Below are 18,170 nucleotides of genomic sequence, written 5' to 3'. Positions count from 1 at the left end.
TTGAGAGCCACCCAGAATCATGGGTGGTTATATAAAAGGTAAAGGTTTCCCTTGACGTAAAGTCCAGTCGTGTCCGACTCTAGGGGGCGGTGCTCATCTCCGTTTCTAAGCCTTGGAGCCGGCGTTGTCATAGACACTTCCGGGTCATGTGGCCAGCATGACGACTCGGAACGCCGTTACCTTCCCGCCGAAGCGGTACCTATTGATCTACTCACATTTGCATGTTTTCGAACTGCTAGGTGAGCAGGAGCTGGGACTAGCAACGGGAGCTCACCCCGCCGCGCGGTTTCGAACCGCCAACCTTCCGACAAATACTGTCTGTACAGTGTGGAAGTGTCCTAGTATCGAGTGTAGAAGCAGATATGTGTCAACCAATTGGGAATCTGCCTTTTTTAGCGCAAGGATACATTGCAGATGTGCTCAGAAATACATATATCAAGGGAGGCAGGAATGGAACTTCATCAGGAGCATCCTGAGCCTATTCATTGGGAGGGGGGTGGGGGTGGGGGTGGGGAAAACCACACATATTTTTTTGAATAGCAGGATGATTTTCTAATCCCTCTGAATCATCTCCTTAGCTACAATGACATGAACACCACACCAGTATTTTTTTGTGCTGGGATGGATCCAGCTTCACAGAAGTGGTAGCTATCCAGATGTGCCCAAACTACAACTTCCAAATTCCTTATTTATGGTTATATATTTTATTTATTTATTTATATTTCAAATTTCTGTCACCACCCATCTCCCCCAAGGGTTATGGTTATGCTAACTAGGTCTTCTGGAATCCTATCTTAACTTTTCAAGGGCCACAATTTCTCCCATCTGTGATCTAGCTGTTCACATCCTCACTGATTCATGAATTCCTGGGAAGTGGCTTATGCAGTGTGATTCTTTTAAGGAAATTAGTTTCTGCTGTTATCTGAAACTTCCAATGGCTTCTACCACAATTCTTTGAATGGGTCATTTCCTGTTCAGTTTTGTCACTGCACCAGCATGGTTGTCAAACCATCCCTTGAGCCTCCATCTATTCAGATTTCTTAGAACTAGAAACAGTCACATACAAAAATAATTATTTGGCACAGTCTTATGAAACTTTTTTGCCCCACACAGTCAGCAAGAAAGAACTGTCCAACTTATCTTCCTCAAAAAAGGAGCAAGGTAAGTAGATCTCCAGGTCTAAGGGTCAGGTCAAGGTGATAATGTGGTACCTGCAGGGCATTTCTTGCACTTATGTTTTTCATTATTCCCATAAGGAATATAGAACTCCTTGGTCTCATCGTCTGGTACCATCGGGGCAGTGACCTCTGGATCTGGCATTTGAGGAAGTCTTGCCATTATGGCTTCACGCTGGAAACAAAGACAAGAGAAGTAGGGAATCATTTTAGTCTGTGCCTCTCTGAGAAGACAGCATGCTGACCTAACAAAGGCTGATGTTGCCCAATCATTATTGCTGCCACGCTCTAGCAGTGTTTCTCAACCCTGGCAACTTTAAGATGTGTGGACTTCAACTCCCAGAATTCCCCAGCCAGCAATTCCCCTCTAGCATCTCCTTCCAGATATAAATATACTGTGTAGGAAATGCTAGTTAGCAGGTGATGGTGAAGTCTTGTGCCCAAAGGTGTAGAAAAGTTGCTGCAAGTCAGTGTAGATGTAGTGAGATCAACCAAGAGTCTCAACTGGTGTAAACCAATTAATGTTGTATGTTCCTCACTTACCTAAGTTCTCTCTTCTTTATGCAGCTGTAAAAATGTATGGTTTATCATATACCTCTTCCACAGAGATACTGAAACTTGCAGGCCAGGGCCATATGCAGCCCCCAAACACTACTTGCAGCCCCCCAAAATCTTGCTACCTTTTCCACCTACAGAAAAAAAACCAGAGGTCTAATTTCCTACTGTTTTTTTAATGTGGCTGGGAAAAAGAGGTGGGTAGGTTTTCATTTAGGTTGAACAGATCTTTTAAAAAAAAATTCTCCCTCTCAACTGTACCAGAAACCCCAACTCTGTCCACTTTAGTGATGTTAGCATGACTTTGCCTTGCCATTTCCAGCCATCAGTCACAACAATTATCAAAACAAGTTCATCTCCTAGATACTGAAAAATTGACCATTCTGGATATAAGCCAAAGGCTCCCCATTCTAAGCCAAAGACTAACTTTTATGTCCTTTCTGGAAAAAAGAGAGCCAGGCTGGTGCGGGGTTGGATTATAACTGGAGTAACCCGGGTCCAAATCCACTTTTATCCATGGAAACTCACTGGGTGATTTTAGTCCAGTCACTGTATCTTTGCCCAACCAAAAATAAGAGATATTATACTGTGTTTCTTTAATGTACCTAATTGGTTTGTTAGCATTTATAACCATGTTCAATGGAGCTAAAGCTATAACATCAATTAAGTTTAAGGTGGGGGTAGGGCCCCTGTGGCCCCCAAGTCCCCCCTTTGCAGCTGTCGGAGGCCCTTCTGGCCACTACTGCTGAAAACGGACAGTTCGCAGTACCGTCATTTGGAGGTGGGAAACAAAAACAATTAAAAAAACTGTACTGTGGTAGAAACACTACAATAGGCATATCACATTTTTTTAAAAAAACATAAAACCCCACAAACTCAGACCTCCAAACCCAGCCCCACCTAAATGCGACATGGCCCCCACTCCAGTTTGCGGACTCCAAGTTCCCTCCTGAGACTAGGCTGAAGCTGCCATAACCTAAAGATGAAGCAGGCATGTAAGCAAGAGAGGACAAAAAGCCAGGTATCTTGTCTAAAAGATCCCTTCGGGGAGGTAGACAAGAAGTCCTTAAAGAAACAAAGAAGAAAACGTCACCTGGACCAGACAATGGAAGTTGGGCCTGAGCACATGGAAACCCCCACCCCAATCCCATCAACAGCTACCAGACTGGTAAATTAACAAGGCCAGAGTAGCTGCCAGTCCTGTGAATCAACAAGCAGGAACTTTGGGGGATAAAAGGGGTCCCAGAGCTCGCCCACTCCTTGAGTCGTCTTTGGATCCAGACTTGGCGGCTTTGTCCCTCTAGCTAGTGCCTGGCAGCCTAGTTGAGAAGGAAGTGGGTAAGCGTGGATGAGTGTGTATGTGTGTGCATGAAAGAGCAAATGTACCAAGTTTTGCTGTTACTTTAAATTCACTGGGCCTCCGTGTATTACAAAGGACCTGTTGTGCCTCAGTGTTCAGTTGGAAATGACTTGTGTGTGGCCCCAATTATTTCCCAGCTGTTGACCAGGGCTGTGCGTCTTGTCTGCTCAAGCCACACCTCTCTGGAAAACCCAGGTAGAAAGCAAGGGGGGCTGACAAGATCCGTGTGCCTCAACAGGCTGTGAGTGTGTGAGCGAGTGACCATAACCCAAACCTGGGAGCAGCGTGTGTAACACATCCCTCTAGCTAGAGCCTGGCAGCCTAGTTGAGAAGGAAGTGGGTAAATGTGGATGACTGTGTGTGTGAAAAAGAGCAAATGTACATTGCAACCAGTAAAGTTTTCCTGGTATTTTAAATTCACTGGGTCTCTGTGTTTTACAAAGAACCTGTTGTGCCCTCAGGGTTCCACTGAAAGTGATTTGGGTGTGTCCCTAATTATTTGACCAGGGCTGTGTGTCTTGTCTGCTCAAGCTGCACCTCTCTGGAAAACCCAGGTAGAAAGCAAGGGGGGTTGACAAGATCTGTGGGTGTGTGAGTAACCATAAGCTGAACCTGGGAGCGCATGTAACATCATGCAGTTTTCTGGGCATGATTTGGAAGTACTTTGCCAGTGTTTTCTTGCAGGATGCTTTTTTCAACTTCCCAACTAGCTTACAATTCTGGGGCGCCTTAGTGGTCCCCCATACAAGGTCTGATGACCCTGCTTAGCTTTTTAGAGATAGTTTAGGTTAGCTAAGGGCCACCACTTAGCTGATAAGTAGTTTCATGTGCTGTTAAATATGCAAACAGCAGCTCCTTCAGCATTTTAAAACTGAATACTAGACACCATAATCAGAATCTCAGGTGGTTTCAGAATCATCACCATAGTCAGAATATTAAGAAAGCAATGTCAGAAGGGTTTAAACAACATAATGGGTTTTTAACATATTTGGGTTTTTAACATATTACAATTGTTAACTGATAAGATAGTTGTAATCTTTCGTACAGGTAACCTGCATCTGCATAACTAAGCGTCTTGGGCCAATGTAAAGATTTGGAAAGAACATGCAGGTTCAAAAAAATGTTCCCTAAAGCCTCCCAAAATGGATGCTTATGCAAGCCCTAATTATTTGGATTTACAAAGCATGCTTTGTTTCTGAACTACAATGGCTCCAGGTTACCACAATACATACATTGTTTATGCCTGCTATTGGGCAAGACTGTGAAATGTGGCTAGAAAGGTTGTCATTCCTGGCCCAGTTTAGGGAATCTCCACACAATAAATATTATTGAACAACATTTGTCAATTTCCTTCCATTGTTCTTGTTGATTTGTAATTTTTATTCAGTACAGAAATACAAAAACAAGAATAATCAAAACTATTGGGATAAATCTCATTACTACTGAGCAATGGGTAAGTGTTGGCTATTGTAAAGAAAGCTATGAGTCATTATACTGGTGGACCTATGGCTGTTCACTCACAGCCAGCTGTTCTTGGATAACAACATGCAGGAACTCAGTGATCTGTTCCCATGTTTAGATATTTCAGAAACTTGGTTAAGAGAAGCCACCAAGTATTTCAGCCTCATTCAGGCATTTTGCCCATCTCTTTGGAAAAGCCAAGGTCACGTGGCCCAGGGACTCCATCTAGTCCTAGCTTCCGGCATCTGTGTTTGACAACACACTCTTCTTTGGGAGAACACTGAGGCCCAAAACAATGCAAACAGAGCCAACAGGATGAATTACCGATTCAGTAGGCTCATGATTAATAAATACGTAAAGTATAATATTTTTGTATTTTCATTAAATAATGTATAATATTTTTGTTTGTTACTAATAATTAAGTAATGGATATTTTTACTGTTTCAACAGTCCTAAGGTATAACCTGAAACTTGCGTAAAATCCTGAAGATCCTTCACCAACCCACTTTAAGACTGGGACCAGATGCAGACTTTATCCCTATACCCACAAGAGGCTTTTTTTCTCCTTTGTTTAGCATCCTCATAATAGATTCTAGGGCAGTGTTTCTCAACCTCCTCAACTTTAAGATGGGTGGGCTTCAACTCCCAGAATTCCTGAGCCAGCATGACTGGCCGGGGAATTCTGGGAGCTGAAGTCCACCCATCTTAAAGTTGCCCAGGTTAAGAAACACTGCTCTAGAGCAAAACCTGCTCATTTCTGTGAGTTTGGTCAATTCCAGTTATGATATTGCCCATTGGCAGACTTTGAAATTTTTTTTATCAAACAACCCAATTTGCTTTGCTGCTAAAGGCAAACGTTTTAAGATTAAGCAATAATTAAGCAATGTCACCTATCTGACATCGGAAGTGCTGCCTTCTCTGGATTAGTATTCCCCCCAGAGATTTGTCTGGTTTCCACCCTGATTATGTTTGAAAAGCCTTGAAAACTTGACTATTTTCCCAGATCCTGGAGTACTTGCTGAGCCCCTGTGGGACATTTTGTTTACTATGTATGGTTTCCTTCTGGATGCCTATGATCTGGTTTTCCTATTCCACTGTTTTCTGAAGAACTGTAAGCACCCAGAGATGAGTAGAGTTGGGCAAATAAAACTTATCCCATGCTAATGAAAAAAAAAAAGGACTGATATTAGCAGCCATTCACAGATTTGCCTCAACTCCTGCAGTTCTCAAATTAACTTAAACTAAAGTTTGTTAGTCTCAGCATATGTAACTGGGGCTAACAAACTTGCCCACCGTGGTGGTCTTGGAGGCTAAGCAGGACTGGACCTGGATGGAAACCACCAGAGAATCCCAGGGCTGTAAATCAGAGTGTGAAGATAAAAAAAATATCCTGAAAGAAGGCAATGACTGATCACTTAGTAAACACTGCCAAGAAACTGCATGTGGTCAGTAGGAGTCTCCACCACCACTTGAGGTCAACTGTATTTGTGTAACATTGGTGACCTCTAGCTCAGCAGGGCTTTTATATGCAAATGCTACCACCATGTAGAATGGGGGAGCTTGGAAAAACACTTATCTCAGGTCAGAGGATGGAAATTCCAGCCATCAGCTCCAACTTCTGAAAAGCTACAGAATCCGCCCCCACCCTGCCTGACTACTGGCCAAGAAAGGAAGGAGGCACCAGTGAGACCTTGCAGAAAGAGAGAAGGAAAAGGTGGGAAGAAAGGAATCATGGAGGAAGCAAAGGGGTTCTCCCCACTCACTTCTGGTTCTGACAGATCTATTCACAACCAGCATGGATCAACTCACAGATTAATTCCATGGGAACTCAACCCTCATAAACACGGTCACCAAAGGTGGCCTGAGATGCTCCTTGCCAATAGAAAGGGTCTTATCCCAACCATCTGCATTACCTCCCCAAATGAAGGTAAAGCCAGCCAGCCAGCCAGCCAGCCAGCCAATTCATTCATTCATTCATTCATTCATTCATTCATTCATTCATTCATTCATTCATTCATTCATTCAATAAAGCCACCCATCTCATATATGTGACTCTGGGTGGCTCACCCAATTAAATAACAATAAACAGTAACAAATAAAGAACTAAAATTCGGGCATGCAGAGAGAGCATGCTACGGATCATGCTACGGATCCCATCTGTTAAGGAGTTTCATCTGGTGGGATCGAGGAAGCGTGCCTTCTCTGCAATAGCACCCGCCCTTTGGAACGTTCTCCCCACCCCACCCCCACAGCTGAGGCAGGTCTTCTCGCTCCTGGACTTCCGAAAAAAATTAAAAACCTGGCTTTGTCAACATGCCTGGGGTGGGAAAGAGAATAGTTCCTCTTGGGGATGGCTAGCTCTGTAGAATTGACCTGTTTTGCTTGTGGACAGAGAGGACATCTTAGCCATCTGGATTTTATTATATTTTAACATATTTATATTGTTATGTTATTGATATTATTGTATATTATTTATATTATATTATGGTTAAGTGTTTTATTGTGAACCGCCCAGAGTTCCTCCTTGTGGGGGAGATGGGCGGTGATAAATCTGATGAATAAATAATTAATTAACATTCCTTTATTTCATAGCTAAAGATTTATAACTTGTGACAGCCATACCCCAAGATATGTTATTTGGCAGGTACTGACCTTTTTTCAAGCCAACCAGATATCTAAGCCACATGATCCTTCCCAAATTCGGGACAGCCTTAACCCTGGTGAGATTTAAGCACCCCCACAGCTGTTTTGGGGGGGGAATTATGGGGTGTCCCAGGTGAACAAAGATTTTGCCCCTGTGGTGAAGGAGTTCCTGAAAATTAAGCCATTTTGTGCTATATTGGCCTTATGATAAGGAACAGTGGCTGCAACTTTTTCCCCATCTAGTGTAATGATTGCCCTAGCCCCAAATACTCAGACTCACAAGAGGCTGCTAAATGAAATCTGATTTATTAAGGGACCACAGACAAATACAGAGAAAGCTGAGAATGAGCAAAAGCGCGCCAAATACAAACTTAAACCCTTGCTTCAAACGTATCCCGCCTCCCTCGTAACAGCCCCGCCCGGCACAGGTGCTAGCAATCGTCAGAGTTGCTAGCCTGGGAAAGTAACCTTGAGCGCAGTAGATAACAGAAACACATTCCAAAGCAAAGCCAAAATATAATCGTTCCCATCCTCCCCAGACAAATGAAACACGCATCCAATTAATGACATGCGAAACGTTACGATGCATCAAATACATTGAAACGGCGCACATGACATACCGCCCTCCTAAAATAACCTTAGGGACCTGGTTTCGAGGGATAAGCGGAATGGAAACGGGCCACCAGAACCGGGGAAGCTACATCTGGTGCAGCGACCCATTCAGGATGAGGGAAATGCTTCCAACGAACTAAATATTGCAAAGTATTGCGAAGGCGTCTAGAGTCGAGGATTTCTTTAACTTCGAAGTGTTGCTGACCATCAATCATGATGGGGGTGGGGGGTGGAGGTTGGCGATGCCAGCGATCAGAAGGAATAGTCGGTTTGAGTAAGCTGCAATGAAAAACAGGGTGTAAGCGTTTAAGGTTATGAGGCAAGTCAAGTTTAAAAGTCACAGGGTTAATCTGAGCAACGATTGGGAAAGGACCCACAAATTTAGGTGCCAGTTTCTTTGAAGGTTGTGCAGATTTGATAAACTTGGTAGAAAGGTAGACCGAGTCCCCAACTTGGAATGCAGGGTGTGGGGCACGCTTCCGATCAGCATACAGTTTATAATCTGCTTGTGCATCAGCCAATGCCTGTTGAATCATTGGCCAAGAGTCAGCCAGTTGTGTTGACCAATCATCTGTAGTGACTGCACCGGCAGGAGGTTGTGGGAGATCAGTGATAGGTACAAAGTCTTTACCCAGAGCCACCCGAAACGGGGTTTGTCCAGTGCTTTGATGCACTGCATTGTTGTAAGCCACTTCAGCAAATGGTAGGAGGTCTACCCAATTGTCCTGCTGATAATTCACAAAAGCGCGAAGGTACTGCTCCAGAGTAGAGTTAACAGCCTCAGTGGCCCCGTCCGTCTGAGGATGCCAAGCCGTGGACAGGGCTTGCTTCGTGCCTAACAGCTTGAGAAAAGCCCGCCAAAACTGTGAGGTAAATTGTGTACCCCTGTCCGAAATCAAGCGGGAGGGACATCCGTGTAGCCTGTACACGTGTACAAGGAACAGGCGGGCCAATTGACGTGCTGACGGAATGGACACGCAAGGAATAAAGTGAGCCTGTTTGGAAAAATAGTCTTTGACCACCCAAATGACCGTTTTGCGTTGGCTGGGTGGGAGCTCTACAATAAAGTCCATGGAAATTTCTTCCCAAGGGGAAGAGGGGGTTGCTACCGGCTGCAGCAGTCCTTGGGGCTTGCCCACCTTGCGCTTGGACATTGCACAGACAGTGCAGGAAGCAATGTAGTCTTTGACATCTTTGCGTAATGTGGGCCACCAGAATTGCCTCCGAACGAGGTGCAGGGTTTTCACAAACCCAAAGTGACCTGCGAGTTTGTCATCGTGGGAACGTGTTAAAACATCTTTCCTGAGGGTTTCAGGAACGTAGAGGCGGTCGGATTTCCAAGCGAAGCCTCTGTCAAAAGTAACAGTATCTTTATTCGCAAGCAACCACGTATCAGTTTTCAGCTCTTTTAGAAACTTTTGTTGCAATTGGGAGGGAATTGACAAAGTGCTTGGCTGAGCAGCGCTTGTGGTAGGCGGTTGCTGCACGCGCGTTTGGCTTCGCGTCACAGCCTGCATGCCCAATTGGGGCGCCGTCCAGAGGGTGCTCACCACATCTGGCGCCGCCCCAGAGTCCTGAGGTTGCCTGGACAAGGCATCAGCCAAGAAGTTCTTTTTCCCTGGAATAAATTTGAACTGAAAGTTGAAGCGATTGAAAAATTGAGCCCAACGAACCTGTTTAGGGCTCAGTTTTCGAGGGGTACTAAGAGCCTCCAAGTTTTTATGATCAGTCCATACCTCAAAGGGATGATTTGCCCCTTCCAATAGATGCCGCCAAGCTTCTAATGCAGCTTTCACTGCAAATGCCTCCTTTTCCCAAACATGCCAACGTCTCTCAGTCTCGGAGAATTTGCGGGATAGATAGGCACAGGGTTTGAGGCATCCTGCCTCATCTTTTTGCATCAATAATGCCCCAATAGAATAATCGGAGGCATCTGCCTGTACCACGAAAGGCTTGGAGGGATCAGGATGTTGTAAAATGGGCTCTTTGACGAACGCTGCTTTCAGCCGCTCAAACGCCGTTTGACAAGCAGGCGTCCATCTCAACAGCGCTCCGGGATTTTTGACTCTCCTAGTATCTCCCACCCCTTTTGTTCGAAGTAGCTCCGTTAGGGGCAAGGCAATCTCAGCGAACCCCCTGATGAACAATCTGTAGTAGTTGCTGAACCCCAAGAAACTTTGAAGTTGCCTGCGGGTGCGGGGACTCTCCCAGTCCATGATAGCCTGCACCTTGGCAGGGTCCATTTCTATACCTTTATCAGAAATCCTATACCCCAAGTAGTCAATTTGGGTCTGATGAAAGGCACATTTTGATAGCTTTGCATACAATTCAGCAGATCTGAGTTTACACAATACTTTCTTTACCAGAGCTACATGCTCTTTCATGGTTTCCGTATAAATCAATACATCATCCAAATACACCAATACACCTTTAAACAGATGTTCATGCAACACTTCATTGATTAATTGCATAAATACCCCAGGGGCCCCAGCCAACCCAAACGGCAACACCTTATACTGGAAGGCTCCCAACGGGCAATTGAATGCAGTTTTCCACTCATCACCCTCCTTGATTCGTACACGATAGTAGGCTTCTCTTAAATCCAGTTTAGAGAAGATCTTGCCCTTGGCCAGATGTGACAACATGTCCTTTATCAATGGCAAGGGATATTTGTTGGAAATTGAGACGGCATTTAATCCGCGGAAATCCGTACAAAGTCTCAATGTGCCGTCCTTTTTTGGGCGAAAAAGAACCGGCGCCCCCACGGGTGAATTCGCCGGCTCAATAAATCCGCGCTCCAAATTTTTGTCCACAAATTCCCTCAACAGAGTCAGTTCCTTTTGCGTCATGGAATAAATTTTTGGTTTAGGCAATTGAGTGTTGGGCAACAGTTCTATGGCACAGTCCGTTTTTCGATGGGGAGGCAACTGGTCAGCTTCCTTTTCACCAAATACATCAGCAAACATCCTGTACTCAGCCGGCAAGCCTTCCAGAGGAGAGGCCGGGTAAGGCGGAGTCGCAGCTGCCGCAACCCCCACCATCTCCTCTGGGGCACCCTTCCCCTCTGCCGCTTGATAAAATCCATCCCTAAACGTGATAGTTCGGTAGACCCAGTTTATTTGGGGATTTTGCTGCACCAACCAGGGTACCCCCAACACCACCAATGGTCCCCCAACAGGAGCCACTACAAAAGATAACCCTTCCTGGTGACTGCCCAGTTGCAAGGCTACACGCCCTGTAAAATGGGTGACCGGTTTGCCCCCTGCCACGGACCCATCCAATTGAGTAAAAGCGATGGGTCGCTGTAAAGGGAACGTGGGGAGCTCCAAAGCTGCCACCACGTCGGGGTGCATAAGACACCGGGAACACCCCGAATCAATCATGGCCCATACTTCCACAGTCTTGGATTGGGAGCCCAATTTCAATTTCACCATGAGTATGCGGTAAGTGCCACTCACCGATGGAGGCTCGCGCCCGTCCTCTACCACCTGCCCAGCGGCGCCCTTTAGAGCAGGTGGCTGGCGTTTCCCGCCGGCTGCGGGATTTCGGTCTCCCCCTCAACTTCGAAGAACATCACATCGTCTCCCTCGGTTTCAGCCACCGCAGCTTTCTGTTTCCTCGGCAATGCAGGGGACTTTGCTGGCGGTTTTCCGGGCCGTTCCTCTACCTTTGCCTTCGGGCATGCTGCCACTCTATGCCCCTCCTTACCGCATCTCAGACACAAGCCTTTGGCGTACCGCTTCTCTCGCTCCTCGTCCCAGGGTCGTTGTCCCGGTTTCCCCCCGGTGGTCGATGGGCGGCTGGGCTTCACCTCCCGTCCCGCTTTGGCGTTCTTTCGCTGGGCAAAGATCTCCTGGGCATGTTCAGCCCTCCCTGCGAGCAGGATCCACTCATACAACGTGTATGGGTCGTCCCTCCCCAGGGACCAGCGCAGCACCTCTGTATTCAAGCCATCCTTGAAGAGCTCGATTATAGTTGCTTGGGACCAGTCATCGACCTTCCCAGCGAGCGCTTTAAACTCCAACGCATAATCGGCCACTGATCTGAACCCCTGCTTGAGTTCCTTCAGGGCTCGCTTTGCTCTCTCCTTGGCTAAGGGGTCCTCGAAGTGTTGCTTCAACGCCCAGAGGAACTCCTCGAGACTTTCCAGTTCAGGCGCTTCCGACTGGCACATCTGGACATACCAGTCTGCCGCCCTCCCCTTCAGTTTGGTGGCAATGGTGATGATTCTTGCCTTTTCCGATTGGAAAAACGCCCCCCATTCTTCCATATAGGCTTTCGCATTCGTCAGGAAGAACGAGAGTTTGGTCGGGTCCCCATCAAACTTGACAGGGAAGTCTCGCATGCCGCCTCCCGCCGGGCTGCGCCCCACCACCGGTGCTGCTGCGGCTGGTGCTTCCCTGACGCGGGGCGGCACGGGGCCCCGGGGCGATCGCCCGGGCGATGCTGCGATTTCCATCTGGACCGACTGGTCCCCTTCACGCCTCCGCACCACCCGTCGCCGTTCCGGGGTCAGCCCCTGGGAAGAAGGGGTTGAATGCCTCTGGCTAGATTCTTCCCGGACCTCTCGCAACGAGGTCACATCCAAGCTCAGCTGTTTCAGTATAGCCTCCAACGAATCCATTTTGGACTCCAGCACTCGGATCCGATCCGGAGTGGGTGAGCCCTCCGTTGGCTGCACCTGCACCACGTTGGGGGATAATGGGTATCTCTGCTTCCAGGATGGGCCCCCCTCTGCTGTGGCATCTCCTCGGGTCTCATCCCAGGTGATCAGCTCACCCGGATAGTTGAGGGTGGTCTCCGGGGCCGTTTCCAGCCCCCCGGCTTCGCTCTCCGACTCGGAGCTCGCCTCCTCTCTGATGGCGGACAGCTCTCCACCTGGGTACGGGCGGCCGGACTGCCTCACGGTCGAGTCCGGTTCCCCTTCCTCCATCATCAAGATGTCGGGTTCGGTCATCGCGGGCTCTCTCCCTCACAGGTTAGACGCGTGTCTTCCCTGGACAGGGGCCAGCGGAGTTAGGAACTGAGATTCTCAGCTTTATGTAATGATTGCCCTAGCCCCAAATACTCAGACTCACAAGAGGCTGCTAAATGAAATCTGATTTATTAAGGGACCACAGACAAATACAGAGAAAGCTGAGAATGAGCAAAAGCGCGCCAAATACAAACTTAAACCCTTGCTTCAAACGTATCCCGCCTCCCTCGTAACAGCCCCGCCCGGCACAGGTGCTAGCAATCGTCAGAGTTGCTAGCCTGGGAAAGTAACCTTGAGCGCAGTAGATAACAGAAACACATTCCAAAGCAAAGCCAAAATATAATCGTTCCCATCCTCCCCAGACAAATGAAACACGCATCCAATTAATGACATGCGAAACGTTACGATGCATCAAATACATTGAAACGGCGCACATGACATCTAGTCAGATTCCCAGGCAGCAGTTTACAGTTATATCAATGTGATTTGATTTCTCTGAATGTGGCTAAATGTCAATTTGCTATTTGTAAAATCAGCCATACATTGGTCACACCAGTTTTATAATTATTATGATGGTTTTTATTTGCTCAGAATTGGATTTCTTTTTTGCTTTTGAATTGGTCAATGAGCGTGATAACGTTTGTTACCACTGCTTTCTAATTTGCCCATTATCCCAGGGTGTAAAATTAAAAAGAATAAAATGAAATATAGAAATAGAGACTACTTTAAGAACAGCAATGATCATAGTAGAATATTAGAGAGGTACAGATGTTCACAACACACAATATGAAGAATGTGGGTGTGAGTGTAGGGCAAAGTTTCTCAACCTTGGCCACTTGAAGGTGTGTGGACTTCAACTCCCAGAATTCCCCAGCCAGCTGGCTGGGGAATTCTGGGAGTTGAAGTCCACACACCTTCAAGTGGCCAAGGTTGAGAAACACTGCTGTAGGGTCTCACATGGATGGGTAAAATACTGGTTCTCCCTGGCACCCCACAATAATCAGTGTTGGCATCTGCCTGGCCTTCAGGGGAAGAGCATTTCAAATGCAGGGTACCCCAGTGGACAAGGCCCTGTTCAGCATCCCCACAATTGTCACCCCACATCTGTCCTCAGCTGCCTGTTTTCTTTTCCAACAGATACTCTCCACTCAGTGTTCTCTGCACTCTTTCTGAAGAGTTCAGGGAGGTGGGATACTTTGGCCAACCTCATATGATACCTCTGCAAGCTAGTAATTCCTTAAGCAAGTTCCTATTTCTCTTGTTCTTCGGTAGTCTCCTTTTAGCTTCATTACTGTTTGGAAGATGGAAGCTAAGGTTGGGATTGGGAGGACTGAATTCTCCTTCTCTAACTCACACAGGGAAACAGAGGTTTTAACAACAGGACCAAATGGCCATGATATACAAAGGAATTCCTGAGTCTGCACCAATTATGTGTTAAATCATTAGTTAAATCAAGCACTCCTTACACCACTCTAATTGGCAATAATACCTTCATAATTCTCAGCATGCAAGGGGATATTTGGGCTTCCTCCAGAAGTTCCCAACAGCAAGCACTGCAAAACTGAGGCTAACTGGATAGGAAATCTACAATCTATTGAGATTTTTTTTTTTAATCTGTTCGGTCGTGTCCAATTCTTGGAAACTGCCTGGAAAAGTCCCTGCAGTTTTCTTGGCAAGGTTTTTTTCAGAAGAGATTTGCAATTGCCTCCTAGCTACAGCTGAAAGAGGGAGGGTCTGGCCCAAGGTCACCCAGCTGACTTTGTGCCTAAAATGGGACTAGAACTCAGAGTCTCCTGGTTTCCAGCCTGATGCCTTAACTGCTACACAAACTAGCTCTCATAGACATATTACTGAGATGTTATTACGAATGGCCATGGCTTCCTGTTTTCTGTAAACAACCTGCTCATAAAGGACTGGCCCTGCACCAGAAAAAGAGCTTTCAGCAGTGTAGGCCACCAGAAGCACCTGGGGACTTCTAAACATTGGCTACCTACCAATGGGCACACAGCACTGGCTGGCAATGTGAAATATACCCTCCACCCTTTAAATGGTAGACATCTCTGTATTTTCAGGCAACTCACAATGCTGTAGACTCCCATAATTACAGCCAGCATAACCAATAACCACAGATTATGGGTAGTTACAGCACTGTGGTTGATCTTTGATCAGAGGACTGTCATGAGGATAAGAATGGGCACAGCCACCCCTGCCACCTGAAAGCAAGCAGAGGGAGAATAAGGAACAGAACTGGCCAAGTTTTAAGCTACCAAGACTCTTTAAAATCCATTGTTTGATCTGATCCAACACTCTTGTGGACTGTGGAATCACTCACAAAGCAATTTAAAAACAAAAAACAAAAACAAATCTTGGAGGGACTTTCATATGGTGGCTAGAAACTGCAGTCCCAATTCTTCTAAAAGGGCCCAGATGGAAAAACACTGAGCGGGAGTCTCACCTTCTGGAATTATTTTTTTGTTTTTCATATTTATTTCTTGCCTCTTCTCTGGGACAGCTTACTGGAGGGCAACCCTCATTCTCATTCTCCTCACAACAGCCCTGCAAAGTCAGCTGGGCTGATAAAAAATGGTTGCCTCAAAGTCACCTGTTGAGCTACGTAATCTAGGTTTGAACTGGCACCACCCAGCTCTAGTCCAAAGCAAAGAGCATGCCACAGACTTTGGGTTTTGGGTTCTTAGGGATGCACTGAAGACTTACAGTCTTAGATTACAGTCTTCCTTCAGGTGGGAAAGGCAGGTGTGATTCTATCCCTCCTCCTTGGGACCTGAAAGACCCCCAACAGCTGTCCCACAGGGCAACTGTTCTTCTTTTAGACCCAAGAGTGCTCTACTGGCACCATTCTTTCTCCCTTTCTGTCCTACTCCCACCCCACTGATTATTGGTGCCATTCCAATTCAGCGGCACTTCTGTGTTGATCCGCCCCCATTCTTTTGTTCTCTTGGGAGATATTTTCTGCATGAGTCATGGAGGCACAAGCTGGGATGGAAAAGGAAGCAAGAGGCCTTGTCAAACATCCACCCTGCCTTGCCACCGCACCACTGTCTACAAGTGCAAAGAAAGGTGGGGAGAGGAAAAGGCAGCCAATAGCCAACTGGCTGGAACTGGCAAGCGTCTGGCACTGCCTGAACATTCGGTGCGGTGAAGATGGAAAGACAGCTCAAGCTAATACCATTCTCTCACTCTGAATGGCAGTGCTGGCCTGGAGCAGCTCTCTTACAAAACCACGAAGCATCAATCCAGCAATTAAATGGAAGAAAAGATCAGCAACAAGGGCCACAACATAAAACTCTTGGCCAAGGGTCCTTAAACCTCTTGTTTCAACAGTCTTAGATGTTTACCAAGCAAACCAGAATCATATTAAAAAAGAGAGCTGGCTTCCTCTGCAAGCAGGTTCAGACACGTGACCATTTTTATGTTCCAAGGTAAACCTTTGATCTGAAACTTCAGCTTTTCTATTTTGAGAAACCACTGGATTTTCAAGCTGGAAAATTCAGACCTGCATCAAAGCAAGCCTTTAAAAAAAACGAACAGGTAGACAGAAATAGCACGGAACCATGGAATATCTGTTCTCAGTCCCTAGACTTACATTTTTTCTGACAGATAGTGTAGCTGTCTAACCAGATTGCTGAAGTCGACACGTCTTCAAGTTGCCACGGCTGAGAAACACTGCCCTAGAAGATGGAGAAGTACTGCAGATATGGGGTCTATGGAGGTCCTGCCTCCATCACAGGGGAAAGCAACCCAGCTCAAGCACTACAGACATCCCCAGAACACACAAGCACACTGTGACTAGAGAGTCGCAGGACACCAAGAGACCTTGAGTCAACTGCCTGTGTTAGGAGATAATCTAAGCTTAAGGATGTCTCAGAAGCCACAAGCCTTGTGCTCAGCAGGAGGACCTTTTTCAGAGCAGCATAAGTGAAAATACAATGATGTCATTCCACCTTTACCCCTTCCCCCCACTTCTCAGAGCACATGTTAAAAATAGAAAACAGCTGAATTGCACAACCTTGCTGATGCAACCCTGCTCCCACCCCGCCTCCTGGAGAAAGGCCTATGACATCACCCTCTATCGTTGGCCTTCAGGACCATTTGCTTGTTATGCAGAAGTCAGCTCCCCCTTCTTCATCCCTCTTGCACAGAAAGACGAAAAAAAGATAAAGGACAGGCCAATCTTTATCTCAATAAGAAACACATTAAGGTTGTTGCTAACTGCCCGGGAACAAACTTTACTTGTACGTGGGAGAAATTACTCAAAAGTGAACGGATAATAGGTAAATAAGTCTGCTTTACTTTTATGAGCACTGGACAGGGCTTTCACTCATCCACGAACCTACAGTACGATTCAGCATGCTATGCGAACCCAGAACTGTGGCTTAGTCAACAAACCTGGTTTTACTGTGACTTAGTATGCCATGTAGACCACATCCAAGAATCTCACTAGATCTTAAGGAGTAATTCACCTTCTTAGGGCCTAAGCATTTTTGAAGCAGAGCCCACTTTACTGATTGCATAAAACCACTGGAATATTTTTAAAAGGTGCACTGTATGATAAACCGTTATACTGTAACGACGTGGTAGAACATCAATGACTTATGAGCCAGAAGAATGGAAGGTGAGAATGGGTTTATTTATGCAATCGAGCGGAACAGTATTTCTTATAACGGAACACATTTTTAAAAAACCATTTTTAAGTTTTTAAAAGTTGAGCATTCAAGGAATCGTAATCTGGCAGTATAGATATGATGGGCTTTACCAGCCAATGTTTATGTTAGCCATGCTGGCTAGGAATTCTGGGTGTTGTAACTCCAGCAGAAGGAGAAAACCAGTTTGAGAGGTAGCTATGCTAGGATATCGAAGGCAGGGGGTCTTCCCCAGTTAACACCAACACACTTACAGTACGGTGTGGGAAAAGGAGATAAGCGTTAAGAAAACGGTCATCTAATGAAGCTAGCAAAAAATTCAGGACAAAAACCATGATTCACACAACATACCACATAAGAGCTGCTGAAGGATGTCACCGTGGCCATTTCTTTAAATAGCCCAAGAGATCAAACGCAGCTGCAGAAAACCCCACAGGAAAAAAACACCACAAAAAGGAAATACTCTTGCCCCAGTGAAAGTGAGAAAAACCTATCGCTATCCCAATCTTGCTACAACGTATTTCCCAACCTGTGTAGGTACGCGCGCCACACAGAGATAGACAACAACTGTGGAAGAAGACAGGCCTTAACCCTTTGACAAATAAAAACAATCTGAACCATCATGAAAACGATTGTCAAGCAAGCAGGGAGTGTTTCGTTGCAAACAGGTCAGCAGTAAAAAGAACCGTCCCTTTCCCAACATTTATTGGGAGATTACGAAACTTTGC

General features: G+C 46.1%; 1 protein-coding gene across 1 annotated transcript in view; it reads right to left on the bottom strand.

Annotated features, from left to right (window-relative positions):
* The window catches only part of TNFRSF10B (TNF receptor superfamily member 10b), a 37,372-nt gene that overhangs the window by 13,166 nt on the left and 6,036 nt on the right, over nucleotides 1–18,170 (bottom strand). Inside the window, exon 3 of the mRNA XM_063311297.1 lies at nucleotides 1,212–1,350. Coding sequence (XP_063167367.1) covers nucleotides 1,212–1,350 — 139 coding nt within the window. The remainder of the gene's footprint in view (nucleotides 1–1,211; nucleotides 1,351–18,170) is intronic.

Source organism: Candoia aspera, chromosome 9 (assembly GCF_035149785.1).
Source record: "Candoia aspera isolate rCanAsp1 chromosome 9, rCanAsp1.hap2, whole genome shotgun sequence".
Classification (NCBI taxonomy): Eukaryota; Metazoa; Chordata; class Lepidosauria; order Squamata; family Boidae; genus Candoia; species Candoia aspera.
The sequence above is the reverse complement of the archived record's forward strand: the minus strand, read 5'-3'. Positions and strand labels throughout refer to the sequence as shown.